This window comes from Triturus cristatus, chromosome 2_1 (genome assembly GCF_964204655.1).
Source record: "Triturus cristatus chromosome 2_1, aTriCri1.1, whole genome shotgun sequence".
Taxonomy (NCBI): domain Eukaryota; kingdom Metazoa; phylum Chordata; class Amphibia; order Caudata; family Salamandridae; genus Triturus; species Triturus cristatus.
In genome coordinates, this window is record NC_140581.1 from 664843676 (window position 1) to 664860080 (window position 16405).

The window sequence follows — 16405 nt, forward strand, 5'->3', positions numbered from 1 at the left end:
AGGATAATGTCCCTGTCCCTCAAGTTAAAGATCCTAGCCAGCAAAGGATGTGGAGGGGCACCTGGTTTAGGCCTGCCGCCCGGCACCCTGTGCGCTCTTTCCACAGAAAAGAAGTTGGAGAGGCCGCTTGGCTTGAGGTATGTAGTGATCAGTTGCTCCACGAACAGGTCCGGTGCCAGCCCCTCCGGCCTCTTCGGGACTCCCAGGATGCGGACGTTGTTGCGTCGAGAGAATCCCTCATAGTCGTCCAGCTGCGCCTCTAGCTTGTCATTGTGGGCCCAGAGATCGTCCATCTTGCGCTGTAGGTCAGAGGTGTCCTCGATTACGGAGCTCACTTTAATTTCCACATCCTTCAGTTGGGTGTTCATGAAGCGCATATCCGCCTGTATGAGGGAGACTTCAGAGGATACAGAATCGATCTGTGACTCCAATGAGGTATGGACAGACGTGATGGCAGTGAGCATATCCTGCAACGTAAGTTCTTTCACCTCTCCTCCAGGTCGCAGCTGCTCTGCTACTGCCGCACCCGCCTCCGGATCCGCCCCAGGGGTCTTGTCCCATGTGAATTTACTCAGCTTGGCCTGAACAGTCGACTTCGCGCTACGACCTCCAGCCATGGCCCAGCCCTCGTGAACCAAACGGAACCAGGGGAACAAGGAGGGGACCGGACCAGCGCTCCCAGCGATCCCCGCCAAACGTCGGTCGGGTTCCTCCTTAGAGGCTGTGAAAAATGATGCAGGCCTGGGGCTGTCCGGGAACAGGCAAAGTTGTCAGGTTGGGAAAGGGGGCTCCCAGTGACAAGACGGTAAGTCCTTTGATAGGCCGCAAAAGAACCCCCCAACTGTGCACGGTGAACGGGGTGCTGCAAGCTCCAAAAAAATGTGGTAGCGGCGGGGTCAGAGCTCGCAATTTCGCTAGTGTAGGTGCCCTGCTCTTGCTTGGAGCTCGATCTAGCTGCGAGGCCTCTCAGCGGTGCGTAGTGCCTTCTCAGGGGGTCCTCTCATGCTCGCCGCCTCCAGTAACGACCACCTCCGTGCCCCCCGGCTGCCGTGGGTAGGGGCCGCGAACGACCAGGCAAGCCACCCGCGAGGCCCGGGCAACGAGGGACAACAGGGGTGCGCCCGTGTTTCCTCACCTACTCTGCCCCAAACTGTGCGCAGGAAGCAGGGCCGGTTCAAGCTGTTTCAATGCCGGCGATGGACCACCTTGCCGCAGGGCCCATATCGTAGACGTCGGGGACCACACCTCCAGTAGCAGCTATGCCGGTGGCCCCGGTACCTCCTTCGTATGTATGGGTGCTCTCACTGCTCAGTGCCCTTGACACTAGGAGCGCTGGTGAGCGCTGCGCCGATCGTGCCCCACAGGGCAAGCCCGGAGGCCCGCCCGGGGCCAAGGAAAGCAACAGCTTTTCTCGGGATCCAGCCAGACGCCACATGGCACAGCGCCTGCCGTGGGGCCACTCCTCAGTGTGCAGGCAGTTCCCGGCCCTCTCACATAGTCCCAGGATCTCGGCCCTCAGCGGTGGTATGCCGGTCTCAGATGGAGCCTCCAGCGACGGTACAAGGCACCCAAGGGCGTGGTTTCAGCAACAGCTCCGCCGGGCCACAGTGCGCGTCATCGGACCGAGAGCCAGAGCCGCGCAGCAGAATCAGCGGTCTCACTGCTCAATCGGTCCGTGGCAAGTTCCGGTGCTTCATGATGAGCTTAAAACCAGTTACAGGTCGGATAGTTAACCGGATTTACTCAGGGATGGACGCTGTTGGTCGGAGTCGCCTTAGGAAGCGGCCATTTCGCTCGGCGGTTGGCCACGCACCCCATTTGTCCATTATTACCTGCAGCAGGGATTAGAAATTGTAAACTGGCAATAGAATACCTACTCTCCCTAGGAACAAATGAGATTATATATTGCATTTTAAACTATCTTTTTACTGTTTTTAATATTCGTGCAATCTTTTATGGCTCTTTAGAGCCGAATAAATTATACTTGATTGAGTGACTCGTCAGTCCTCTGCGTGTTCTGCATTTTTTGCTTGCTTTGGCTCACTCTGTTTGTAGCATGCTTTGATTTGGGTTCATCTTTATGCAAAAGAGGCCTAGAATGCTGGAGATGTTTTAGGTAATGTTTGCTATCATTACTCAGTTCCTACATGTTTGAGAAGAAAGTTTCCATTGAGTCAGCAACATGATTTTATGTTTAAAACGTTTTTATTGAAACAAAACAAACCATGGGGGAGGGGGATAGGAGGTTAGGGTACACTTAATACAATCAAAGAAAAAAGGGTGCAACTCAAGAGGGTTAGCGATGGATAGCTCGATGGGCCAGGGGAAAAGCACAGTAAATGAAAGGCTAAAAATGCAAACTGTGGAATCCCTGCGTGCATATCCAACACCCCAAATCTGAGCAATGAAAGCCAGCAGCAACTCGACAAAGCACAATCCACCCCCCCCCCATCCCCCATCCCCCCAGTAAAGAAAGGAAGGAAGAAAAAACCCATACCCCACCCCCCCCCCGTCCTATGGTCCCGCGTCAGATTAGTCCTCACCAAGAAGCCCCGCTCCCCCAACCCCCACCCCCCCCCCCGGAGGCCCCTGTCTCACATGTGATCTAGTCCGCCGGGATCACCGGCGGCGTCAGCCGGAGAAGCCTAAGATACCTCGGACAGGTGAGCTCCCGGAATTCGGTGGACAGCAGCGCTAGAAAGGGTTGCCACAGCTCTTCAAATTGGTCTATTTCCCCCGCCACCGTGAGCGACAGCTTCTCCATTCCCAGCACATGCCAAAGCCTATGCAACCAACCCGTGATGGAGGGGACAGTGTCGGTGCGCCAGTGGATAAGGATGTTCTGGACCGCAGACCCCAGCGCAATCGCGATCTGCCTGCCCCTGCGGGACTTCAGTGGGTACATTAGGTCATTGGGGAGGCCCAGCAGGACATACGCCGGGAAGCGCGGCAGCTCTATCCCAAAGTGCTTATCCACCTCATCCAAAACTTCCTTCCAGTAAGCGGTCAGCACGGGGCAATCCCAAAGAATGTGTGAGAGGGTACCCTCCTGCCCGCAGCCCCGCCAGCACCCCTTGTCAGTGTGTTTATGCATTTCATACAGTCGCTCCGGGGTGTAATACCAATAAGTGGACACCTTAGTGAAGGTCTCCGTAAGGCCCGTGTGATATGCAGAGTGCCGCGCCCGATACGCGATTTTGTCCCATTCCTTGTGGCTGAGTGTCCTACCCAATTCCCTGTGCCAGCGCTCCCTCCCCGGATTGTAATAGTGAAACGGCGGGGGTTGTAGGTACTTGTACAGATCGGTAATTAGCTTAGCGTCGGAGGTCCGGGTAGCCAGCCACCTCTCATACGGTGTAATTTGACGAGCAGCGGTGTCACGCACCTGGGGCTGGAGGGCCCAATGCTGAACCTGCATGTAGCGCAATCTGTCCAGCTCCGTCAGGCCGAACTCCTGGCGGAGTTGCTGAAACGGAATCACTCCCTCCGGGCCATAGATCTGGAAGAGCGCCCTGCAGCCCGCCTGCACCCAATGGGAGAAAACTCCCGGCTCCATCCCTGGGGAGAAGTCCGGGTTGCCCGCTATGGGTGTGAACGGCGAAGGGAAGGTGGTGAGGCCCCGAGCCTCACAGACTGCGTCCCACACCCGCAGGGGGACCCGCGTAATAAAAGAAGCGTAAAGGTTAGGGGGGCGGGGCGCGCGACGCAAGAATGGAACCTCTTGTAAAGTGCGGCCCGCCACTGCCTGGTCTTGAAAGAGCCAGTGTTTGTCGGACTCCCACCTGCTCCACTCCACCAAATATCGCAGCTGTGCCGCCTGAAAGTACTTACGGAGGTCTGGAATACCGAGGCCCCCCGCCTCCGGAGCAAGCGTGGAGAGGACCCTCTTCATTCGTGGCTTGCGGCCCTGCCAGACAAAGCGGGAGATGTCAGCCTGCATTTGTCGTATCCAGCCCACCGGGGGCTGGAGAGGGAGGGCCCGGAAAAGATACAGTATCTGGGGCAACACCGTCATCTTAACCGCCGCGATTCGCCCCAACCAGGACAGTAGGCCTTTGCTCCATCGACCAAGCTCCTCCTTGATCTTCCTGCTGAGGAAGGCATAGTTAGCCGTAACCATCTCCGGTAATGTGGGCGCCAGCAGAATCCCCAGGTATGGCACCGTGGAGGAGGACCACTGCATGGGGAAGAGTCGCTGAAGGTCCCTCCTGGTGTCCGCAGCCAGGGACACGTCTAACGCCATTGACTTGCTCATATTCATTTTGAAGCCGGCCACACAGGCAAAGGCGTCTAGTTCCTGGAGGCAAGCAGGCAGCGACCTCCTAGGGTCGTCCAAGGTCAACAGGACATCGTCCGCGTAGAGACTGACAGTGTGGACATACTGGCCCATCCGGACCCCGACCGCATCCGGGTTATCGCGAATCCTCTGAGCAAACGGCTCCATGTAGAGGGCAAACAAGAGCGGCGAGAGGGGGCAGCCCTGCCTCGTGCCGCGTTCGATGGCAAATCCACCGGAGCTGCACCCATTGACCCGCACCGACGCTGAAGGATGCTTATAACAGTTGAATACCATGGTGCGGAACTTATCCCCGATTCCCAATTTCTTGAGAACCAGCTCGAGATACGGCCAGTGAACTCTGTCGAAGGCCTTCTCCGCGTCGACGGACAGCAACATCCGCTCCCCCGGGATCCGCGAGGCCTTCTCCAGAACATGCGGCACCCGCTTGGTATTGTCAACCGTCTGTCTCCCGGGTACAAAGCCAGCCTGGTCCGCCTCCACCAATCCGGGGAGGTGTGGACCCAGCCTGGACGCTAGAATCCCTGTGTACAACTTGAGGTCGACATTTAAGAGCGAGATGGGTCGATACGAACCGCAGAGGGCCCGGTCCTTCCCAGGTTTCGGAATTACCGCGACCGTCGCCCTCAGGAGATCCGGTGGGATGGCTCCCGATTCGGAAAAGGAATTAAATAGCCGAGTAAGGACAGGGGCCACAGCCGTGCAAAAAGTCTTATAAAACAAAGACGTGTACCCGTCCGGGCCCGGGGCCTTACCATGCTTCAGCCGCGCGATAGCGGAAATCACCTCCTCAACATGGATATCCCGCTCCAGGTGGTCCGCCTGAGCCGGATCCAGCACCGGAAGGGTCACCGACTCCAAATAGCCTTCAGCGTCCCGTGGCGAGGAGGGCTCCTCCGCATACAGCGCCTCGTAGAAGCCGCGGAAAGATTCCGCTACCGCTGAGTCCCCGGAGACTACCACCCCGTCCGTGCCCACCAGTTCCCTCACGACGCCACGCTGCTGCGTGACCCGGAGCCGGTGTGCTAGAAGCTTGCCACATTTGTCCCCCCCAGTGTAGAAAGCGTGTTTCAAGCGCAAGGCGGCATACTCCGCCCTATCAAGATCCAGTGCCGACAGGAGCTTCCTCGCAGCCTTCAACTGCCTCCACACCCTTGGCGCCCCCGTACGGCGGTGGACCTGCTCAAGCTCCCGGACCTGAACGGTCAGCTCGTCCCTCTTCCGTTGCCGCTCCCTATTTTCGGCTGCGGAGATAGAGATAAATTCCCCCCGGAGGACTGCCTTCAGTGCCGCCCACTGTGTCGCCTGCGAAGTGTCGGTGTTGCTGTTGTGAGTTAGGTAGTCCTGTATGACCTCCCCAATACGCTGCACTACAGACTTTTTGTGTAAAAGGGTATCCCGGAGGCGCCACACCCCCCGAGAGGGGGAGGCCGCCGGCCACTGGAAAACGCCGGTGACTGGTGAATGGTCAGACAAGGTCAGGACCCCGATGTCCGCCGCCGTGGCAGCGGCATGCATCGGTCCACTCACCAGAAGGTAGTCCAGCCGTGAGTAGGTTCGATGTGCGTGTGAAAAGTAAGAGTAGTCCCTATCCGTGGGGTGCATGGAACGCCAAAGGTCGTGTAAGTCCATTTCCGCAATCCGGGCCTTCACAGCCTGGGACAGTTCCCCCGTCTGCGGGAAGCGCTGCGCCGATCTGTCCATCACAGAATCGAAGACAATATTAAGGTCTCCCCCCAAAATGACGTGGCGGTCGGGGGAAGCAGTGACATCCACCAACACGGAGTCTAGGAAGCGCTCTTCGTGGTCGTTTGGGCTATAAACGGAGCCGACCGTAAACGCTATGCCCCCTAAGCGCATGCGATACGCAAGAAGCCTCCCCTTCTGTTCAGCACACTTATACAAAACCTCCCCCCTAAAGGAGCTCGCTAGAAGAATGGCTACCCCCGCCGTCTTGTTCGCTGCCGAGGAGAAGAACTGGGTAGGGAACTTAGCAGAGCGCAGCCTATGGCAATCCCGGGACAATAAGTGGGTCTCCTGTAAAAGGCAAATGTCCGCCTGCGTCCCCTCCAGCAAAGATAAGATCGCTCTGCGCTTCACGGGATTATTCAGACCCTGAACATTAAGGGTCACTACCTTTAGGGCCGCATTCCTCTCGGGGATCGGGAGCGCCGTGCAATGGGCAGGGGATCAGCGGGTGGGGCGCGCGGGGCAGCCGCACAGGACAAGCCATAACATACCAAGCGTGGGCATGGACAACATCGGACGGGACCTCCCCAACCCCAGAACAACCCCTACACCCCCCCAAAACACAACCCTGGCAACTAGCCAAACGCAAGCTCAAACACCCCATTGTCCCAGTCAAGCCCCAAAACGGGCAAGTCCGTAGAAAGGAACGAAGTGGACGTCCAGCCACTCACCTCCAGCCGCTCCTCCCCAACCCCCCCGCCCCGCACCCAGCATTTAAAGAAGCTAAAGGCATCTCCCCCCGGAGTGAGTATTAGGCCGTCAAGGCCACGCCAGTGGAGCCGGCCGAGTCCCTGGCCGCCGCCCTCAAAGCGTCGGCCATGTCCGCCCTGATGGTAGGGGAATCAGGACGCCCTGCGCTGGCCGCTGATCGTCGCCTCGCCGACCTCCGCCGGCTCCGTCTCTCCGAGGCCCTCCAAGACGGTGTAGCTCCTTCCTCCTCCGCCGCCGTAAGCCCCAAGACTCCACAAATGTCCTGCAAGGAGCGTAGCTGGTGTAGCACCCCGTTCCATCGAAAGATCAGGCGGAAGGGATGACCCCAAGAGTACGGCGTCTCGTGTTCGCGCAAAAAGTCAGTGGCAATCCTGAAGGACCTGCGTTTCTGCAGCGTGATGGCAGAGAGGTCCTGGTAAAGCGCCACTGCCCGTTCCCGGAAAGTCAGGGGCTGTTTCCTGCGGGCCTCAGTCATGATGCGTTCCTTCAGCGGGAAATCGGGCAGGAAGGCCAGAATGTCCGGTGGAGGTGCCGATGATTGGCGCTGCCGGCCAACCCTATGTGCCCTATCAATGCTAATGGGGAAGTCTGCAGCTTCCCCCAGGATCTCTCAGAACAGGTCCCGCAGGTAGCTCCCCAGATCGGACCCCTCGTCTGCAGTCGGCACACCACGCACTCGAATGTTGTTCCTCCGTGATCTGTTCTCAAGGTCCTCAGAGTGGGCCTGGAGCTCAACACACTGCTCCCGGAGGCGGAGAACGTCCTGTTGAAGATGGACTATCTCCTCCTCCCGGCGTTGGGCCTCCGTCTCCACCGTTTCAACGCGCTCGCCAAGGCCCTCCACTTCCCTGCGCACTTCCCGGACCTCGCTGGCCACCTCCCGCTTCAGTGTCTGGAAGTCCTCCCTGAGGGAGCTAAACAGTTCCTCCATAAAGGTCCTCGTGACGGGTGGCTCCCCCCCAGTCACGTCCGCCGAGGCCTGGGAGGTCCCCGGCGAAGGCTGTGTTCTGTCCCGCAGTTGCTGGGCCCTGCCAAGCATGTCCGGCAGGGTGCGGTCCCCCTTCTTCGAGCCTCCTCGTCCAGACATCGCAAGCACTACGGTCGGGCACTGGTCCAGCCGCCCCAGGGATGCCCAGCTGCAGGCAAGCACTCGACGTGGGTGTCCCCCCACAAGCAGGGTCGCTGCGTCACAGGTGACAAAATGGCGGTCCAGCCCGGTCACCGCCAGCCGCGGGTGCCCATCCGGGACAGGAATGGAAGCTACAGTGGGGGGCTCCTCATCAGCACATCCCCCAAAAAGTCAGCCCGGCAGCAGCGGCGGTCACATACATCCGCCAGCAAGGGCGCCGGCGAGGGCCAACACCACTGATCCCACGGGGACAAGATGGCGGCAGGGCGAGGCAGGGCAGAGCGACCAGGCCCGGCGACACCACCGGGGCCCCCAAAACGCACAGCAATCAAATAGGTTCCACCGCCGGTTTCAGTCTGTCACACGCAGGGGCCCAGATGGTCCGACCCCAACAGAGAGTCCGCCGTACTTCGGCCAAGGGACAGGGGCCTACACAGTGCGAAGTGTCGCCGACACAGGTCCGAGTGCCAAAGCACCCGTCCTAAGTCTTCCGCACCGTCGGGTCCCCTCCCGCCGGGCTCCTTCACCCTCCGTCGAGCGACGGGCCAGATTCCCTCCAGATCGCAACTTTCAGCACCAGGCCCAGCCGAGGCGCCCGGACAGCACTCCGATGCGCTCCGCCTCTCAGGCCCTCCTTCGCTCCTCGAGCTCGATCGGACTTTTTGGGGGCTTCCCCCGAGGCGATCAGAACCAAAACGGCAACAACGTGCGCACCAGGTGCTCCGCCACGCTCCTCTTCCACGCTGAGCCTCAGCGGGGGGAGAAAAGCATAAGAAAAGGGCTCAAGCTTGGCCGGGCCGGAGGAGCTACGGGAGGAAGCGTCCGCTCACCCCGCCATCTTGGCCACGCCCCCCAGCAACATGATTTTAACAGGTTTAATAGGTGCCCAGTTTCAGTCCTTAAGTTATGGTATGTTTCGTGAGAAAAAAACATGATATTTTTTCTAGATCTTTCTTTTGGAGTGTTACATGGGAACTTTAGGCATTGCCAGTGGTGGCTGGTAATTTGAGCGGGGACGTGAGTAAACCTTACAATGACACATGCACACTCACTGACTCGTACTCATGCATTCACACGCACACACACACATACACATTCACAGCACATAGTCACAAATATACATACATTACATCCATGCACACACTCGCACATATCAAACATTACAAAAACTAAAAACACAGTGGTGATCTTGATGGCAGAAGAGAAGTTTCAGTGCTTCCTTACGATAGGGACTGCAGCCTCCTCACATTGGATGACCTTGTTATGGGTCTGCCAATGAGAGGAGGTGGAAGTCCCTTACTTGTCACAGAGTGGGATTGCGTCAGTGAACCTGCTGACCCCACCCCATTTTATGATGAGTGTCACTGATGGACACTCAGCCCTGGACACTTCAAGGCTTAAAACTGAAGCATTCAGGTCCCAGGCTTTGCCGGGATGAGGAGGTTATGCCCAAAGGACTGTAACATCTTCTGCTCTGCAATGTTCGGTTTAGGCAGCTTGTTGCATTTAGCGCAAGTATCATGCTTAGCTGTCTGATGCATGAAGAGTGTATGTGAGGCTGGCCTTTGCTCACCCTGATAGACACTCTTCATGTTAGCAAAAAGAGATTTGGTGGGGCTCTTAGGGACGGGCCACCTCTGATCATTGGACCCACCATTCGTAGCCATCTACAAAGGTAAAGTGGTTCAACAAACATATCTAAGATGATTCATTAACTTCATAATAGTAACCCTTGAATAATCATGCCTTAAATGTAGGAAGGATCCTTTAGAAGTACGTGGTCAGGACATTCCTCTTTGTTTTAGTAAAAGTTTGACATCCTGGTTGTTCTCTTATTAAGGAAGATGCTGCTCTGCAACGTTCAGATAACATGACATATGATCACATTTTCTCTGGATTTAGTATCCCCTGCGCCATAAAGGCTCATGTATGTTAGAAATTAAAAAATATAATAAATAGAAAACCTGAATTTTGGGAAAGATCATGGGTTTGCGACAAACTTAGCAGCTCCTTTTTGTCGTGGATTTGTGGGCATATAGAGAGTCATCTCTAAACAATGTTGCCAGAAGACGTAAAATATTGAGAACATAATTCTGTTATATATTGGATTGCTCTCCCTTGTATTGTTTGAGTTGGTGAGCTGTAATGTTGTCCAATGTAATATGATAGAACGTACCATATGCTGCACAATATTTGCTAGATGGAGACTATAGCTGCGAGAGAAGTTGCTAGCACCTGGTGAAGTACACACATGCCATTCTACATGTAATTTGTAACCTGCAATTAAAAAGAATAAAGAAACATGTTTCTCAGCTGTCTGGAGGTCTACAATTTTTCACTTATTAAACGCCTTGCAATAAATGATCCCATACACTCAGCAGAAAGTCTCTTTTACAAAGCATTTTACATTCTTAAATTAAACTTTGCATGTATAAGTTGCTAATCCTGATTCACAGAATCAGGACTTATGAATTTATATGCCACATATTATAGATCTGTTTGTAGAAAACTCACTAGAAAAGTAGATATTCCTCATGACAAAAATCACAGGGATGGACAGGATGCTTGGCATTCGAATGACTTTGTGGGTATTCATAAAACCTCCCAAAATAATATTCACACCTCATTTTCATAGACGCTTAGTATATGGTGCTTACTTACGTAAATGTAGCACCTTGTACTAATCCAGACAACCCTTATAGTGATTTTAGTGGTCCTAAACAACCTTAGAAAGCACACTTCAGTGGTAGCTGTGGAGAGCAGCCTTCTGGCTTAGTCCAGAAGAAGTGTAAAGCAGCTTGTTTTGCCAGGACCTGTAGGTTAAGTGAAAAAGAACCACACAGTATAGTTATAAAAAAATATGTATTTATTATTAACACTCACTAACACAATGTATTTTCTCCTACCTGGAGATATAAACCCCATACACACAATACTTTGTCAATACAATACATAAATAGCACAGAATACACAGTTGTCTCCAGGGTTAGGCCGAACCATATACTAAAATAGTGGAATGCGAACCACAACTCAAGTCAAGAGTGGACCCAGAAAACGTAGAAGAGTCGGAGACCCAATGGAACCACTCAAGGTGAGTATCTAGCAACCGCACAGAGGTCATGTGCAGTGTAGGAACACGATCGAGTACTCAATTCAAGTCAATGGGTAAGTCACGGTTGAAATTTTAAAGAAGGACCCTAACCAGCGAACCCTGAAGAAATCCAGTGGATGATGGAAAGTTGGAGAGCCAACCCACCCGTGGATACCCCAGGAATCAGGATACCTACACCAGGGAAGCCGGGTGCATAGGTGCGAAGTGGCGACAGAAACCGCCATAGCCCACAATGGAGGACTGCAGGAAGATGCCGCCGATGAAGAAGGTGTGAAAAATCCGGTGGAACCACAAGGTGGGTTCAGGTTGAGGAGTACCTGGAAGCAGAGGGGACAGAGACTATGCCACTCAGGTTTGACCATGAGCCATGGAAGACGAATGCCCACTGATGTCAGAGATGCGGGACAGCTGATAGGGCCTTTCAAGTTGCAGCTGTGCGGGCGAGGTGATGCTGTGGAAGACCAGGAGCCGTTTACGAGCTGTCCCATGTCGGATGTCTAGAGCCGAGGAGTCAGTGTCTGGCAGGGACACCAACAAGCCTTGGCAATGGCAACCAACGGAGTCGTAGAAAAAGGTGCAGTGTCAGGACCAGCAAGGCCCAAGTGACTCACCACGAGCAGGTAAGCCAGAGCATGCCCGAGCAAGCAGGGGAGCCCACTGGAGCCAAAGAAGACCCTCAAAAGGACCCAGAGGCCGAAGAAGCAGGAGTTACAAGAGGGCCAAGAGCAGCTCACCAAAGGATGAAGGCCTACGTTGCACAGGATGCGGTGCAGGCGAAGATCTTGGCTGGAGGAGATGCTTGAGGCTTGAGCTTCTTGAAGCCTGAAGATCTCTGGAGGAGAGAGTCAACAAACCTTCGCAACAGCAAGTCGACACGGTGCACAGGGGTTCTGTTCCAGCAGTTCCGACGAGGGATACTGGCCTCAAACTCGATCAGAAGACAGTGCAGGCCTCAAGGGAGTTGCAGAACCTGTGTTGCTGAGCCTTACTGTGTCCGTGGGAGCCCAGGATCAGCAGAACGGTCAGCTTCGTCGCGGAGCCTGCAGATGCAGTAGAGTGACTCCTTCAATCAAAGGGACATTTCTTCGGGTGTCTTGGATGTCCACAGGTCCTGTGAAGAACCTGTATGGAGCTCAGGCACAGACATTGCAGCAGACTTGCTGGACGATGACACCAGGAGAAGCAGGAGTCTTCGCAGTTGCAGTCTCTGTTCCCAATGCGAAGTCCAGCATGCCTAGACAGTTGAAGAAGAAGTAGGATTGTATTGGAATCTTGTACCACAATGAATCTAGGAACCAGCCCACTAGTAAGCTCTTAAGTACCCTCAGGAAAGGATTTGGACAATTCAGGGGTCCCTCCCAGAGGAGGGGCTATACAGTGGAGATGATACTCCCATGTCCTTTGTCCAGCTTCGCACCAGAGCGGGAGCCAACGGCTCCCTGAACTTTTTGAACTGGAGTATGCAAGGAGGGCACCATATGTGCCTTCAATTATTCCTATCATTCGGCTATAAGTCTTGCGGTAATGATAGTGACCAGTGCAGTGCTAGACACAGCTTGGAAAAGCTCACAGCTGTCCCATTGCTAACTAATTCACATCGGTTCACCAAACGCCAACCAATGAGGAAGCAGCTCAGAAAACACCCTTAACCCTCAAGGGCCACCATTCTCCAGAGTTCTTACCGCATTTGTTTGAATGGAGTCTCCCCTCAGAAAGAGATTGACCTTAATGTTTGTCTTTAAACTGACCTGTGCACAGATCACAACAAATTCTTACATCATTTTTGTGTTACTTTTGACAAAAAAATGTCAGAGTCTCCTTTAAAAAAAAAAAAGGTATTTTCAGACATTGTGGCTTCTGGCCTGTTATCACCCTCATAAGCATTGCCTCTACTGCTTTATCCAAAGGATACGGCCAAGGATTGTAAGTATTTCCTACACATCAGTAGGTCTGACATTTCTTAACTTGACACCTTAATTCGTTATGACCTCTTATGCATCACTGGAATGTACATCTCCAGGAATTGAAAGTCTGAGAAAGATGGGCACCACAAGACACCCACCTACACATCAATCTTCTGTGGTTGAGTGATGGCATTCTTTCTTCAGTCTTTCCTCCCCAGAATAAAAGGTTCCTCTGTACATGTTAGCACAGACAACATGATGACCATGTATTATAGCAAGGATATATTAATGATTTGCCTCGGTGTAGGTTCCATCTCTTTTAATGTTTCTTGTGTGGTAAGGTGTGTTTATAATAAATTACCTGCACTGTACATGTGTTTTCAGTACTTTGCTGTAATATACCAGGTTGCATACCCAGTGTATGCTATATTATTTAGTCTGCTTAGTTGTATGTGTGTGTTCGTGCATGCACGTGTTCACATGGACCCAATATGAGGTGTTTTTTTTATACTTGCGTGGTAAGTAATAAATGTACTCTGGTTGTATTTTCTTGTGTTTGAGAACAACTAGGGATATTAGTGATATATCACTATTGGTGTAGAGGTCCTCCTTTGTTGCCCCATGTGTAATGGAGGATTATGTGTTCCTGGTTTAGCGTTGCGTGTTGTTTGGGTGCCATCTTTTCTCTGAGTAGATTTGCTATAATGCTGTAGAATGTGGTGTTCGTGTTCTGTGTGTTTCCCAGTTGCTTGCAGTTGGAGAGTATAGTTGGGAGTGGTGATGCCAGAACGTGGTCAGGCTTTAGTGCACCATACTTCATGTATCTTGTAAAAAGTAGCTAAGAACAAACAAAAAGCATCTTTTTTTTAACAGATGCCTGTATGTTCAGTTTGTTATATGCATTATAAGATTTGCAAAGTAGCAAAATGACACACTGTGCATAGGGTCTGTGGACTCAATTGTATGTGAGGATACATGGGACAAGCCGTTCAGAGAAATCAGTCAATCTGGAAAAAAACACCTCAGTCCTTTCTAGGTAATGCTACTTAATTCCCTATCCAATGTAATTGAATCTAGTAGGAAATAATCAACGCTGCATAAGAAATGTATTCACCTGTACCAATAGTTAGATCTATAGCATGTGTCTTTTAAAGATTAGCTTGCTTCCAACCCACTTACTAGCCATGGTATTCCTAATCTGTAACATAACACTCCTTTACTTTAAACTTAAATTCCAAACCGCATGTTCTTCTTTTGTATACAACCATAACTTGTTTTATTTTACTTGTCTTTCTTTTAAGGAATCTGGTGATTTTCCAATGTAGATCCCATTGTATTTTCTCTGTGTCAGTTCTAGGGCCATTGCTTATAGGTGACCAAAGATAGCACTGCTTTGTGAATGTGATTTAAGGTCCATGCCTGATGGTTGGGAATATTTGAAACATTAGAATCTTTGAAAATTCAGCAGTAGGCCTAATGTAGAAAAGTGGCTAGCCACAGCACAATGTTCGCTGATAGCATGGCTCTCGCTTTACCATATAAGGAGTGCATAACACCCTTGTACCACAAAGAGACTATTCACAGAACAATGATATCCTTCCAGTTACTTAATATTATAGTTGCAGGGATCAGCTTGAAGCCCCTTCTAATCTTTTGCAAATGCTCCAATGGACGCCTGTATGGGGCAGTCAGTATTCACTGTCAAAAGTTTTTTATTGCAATCTTTTCCCTTTACATGGATCAGGGCTGCAATTCAAAAATAAATATATTAATAAAAAAATTAAAAAACGGCCATGATGCACCCGCATGCTCCCACAATGCCTGAGCCTTCGTTTACAAAGTGGAAAATATCCCTCATGGTGAGGTGCCTGTATTTAATCAATGGTTTGCGGCTACAGTTGTAGTTTCAAAGCATTAATAAATGTAATTGTGATTGATAAAGAGAAGGTAACCCACATTTTATTCCCTCTCCTTCTGAATTGCTAGGAGCCATACATTGCTTATTGAGAGTCCGTCATTTCTGACTCGCAGTGTGCCTATAGTACTTCGACACTTGTGTTTTTGCATTCACAAAGCATATGATTTAGTGCACCCGCAGGCTTTGCAACCGCAGTATCATTTAATATTGCAGACCTCTAGTATTACAGATGTGTAGCATTTTCTTAAGTATTAGGGCATGTCTTAAAAAATCTAAATCTATGATTAGTGAAAGAAACTTCTTTTTTTCACTAAGGTATGGGAGTATGTATATCCTAAATAACCATTAAAACCTATTGTGCCTATATTTCTATTTCTAGGTTGGGTGAAGACATTTGATGATTATTTTCGAGATCAGACACAGCACATCCTCAATAACATGGTGATCAAGCTTCAGGAAGATGGCAAGAGGAAGTTTGTGTGGGCTGAAATATCTTATTTTTCAAAATGGTGGGACGGACTTGATAGCCAAAAAAAAGATGCTGTTAAAAGGTTTGTAACAACTGATTATTCAGCGTTTCCTAATTTTTTTGCTCAGTGATATTTAATGTAATTTTAACCCAGGGCATATTTTGCATTGTAACAATTTGTTCAGGGATAACAAATCCATGTCCCAACATCTCTTAACTTTTGTTTTTGTATATACATATATCTATATCAAAACAATGCCCTTTCACACTTAAGGGAAAAAAGGTTCCACAAGTGTGTAGTACACCTCTCCCATATCGATTAAATGTATGTATGTAGCTAATATCTGGTCTTCAGTGCTCTCGGCCTTATAGTCTTGTAAATAGAGTAGATGCATAATATTGAAGTATAATGATATAAAGTCAAGAAACCTAGGTCACACAATAAATCAGGTCATAAGTTATTGTGCGGGCATCAGACTTTGCTTTCCCTGTTGCTCATCCCACATCCCTCGTGTTGCTGTGTTTCAACTCCCTTCACCTCAGTTAAACTAAAATGTGTATCAACTTAAAAAGGCAAATTGTGTTGGTTGCGGAGGCTCATGGAATATTTTCCCATTACAAATCTGAATGCAATTCTTCATCGGTATTCATCCTTTGTGGGGTGATGCAGCAAGCTTTGAGGATGAAACTGGATTTCAATCTGCGTAATGCAGACAGCCTGTTCCCACCTCTGGAGTGTTTCGAGACTGAATCAACGTCAAAATATTTGGCCATCGTCCAGTCACTATGGTATGCTTCTTGAAAGTTTTTGGCTGCGCTAGAGCTCTGATCATTGTTGATTATTGCTCTCCAGTGTTCCAAGATGTGCTTCTTCACAGGGAAGGTAGTGGAGCTAATATACTTCTTCCCTCATGGATAGGTAATCACATAGACTACAAAGTCTGTTTTGAAGGTTATCAATTTGGGTATACGCCCCTTCTTGTTTAATCTGTCCACAGTAACTTCCTGCATAGTCCTGCTGTAGTTACAGTCTTTACATTGGCTGCATCGTCGTAAACCTCTCCCTTGTCCCAGCCAATTGGTGGTTTTGGGGTTAAGATGGCTGTGGACTAGCAT

The 16405-nt window shown here is 51.2% G+C and overlaps 1 protein-coding gene across 2 annotated transcripts in view; it reads left to right on the top strand.

Moving 5' to 3' along the window:
• The window catches only part of MAN2A1 (mannosidase alpha class 2A member 1), a 1157125-nt gene that overhangs the window by 184237 nt on the left and 956483 nt on the right, over window positions 1–16405 (top strand). For both annotated transcript variants that reach the window (XM_085632583.1, XM_085632582.1), the window contains one exon: window positions 15200–15371. In XM_085632583.1, coding sequence (XP_085488709.1) covers window positions 15200–15371 — 172 coding nt within the window. The remainder of the gene's footprint in view (window positions 1–15199; window positions 15372–16405) is intronic.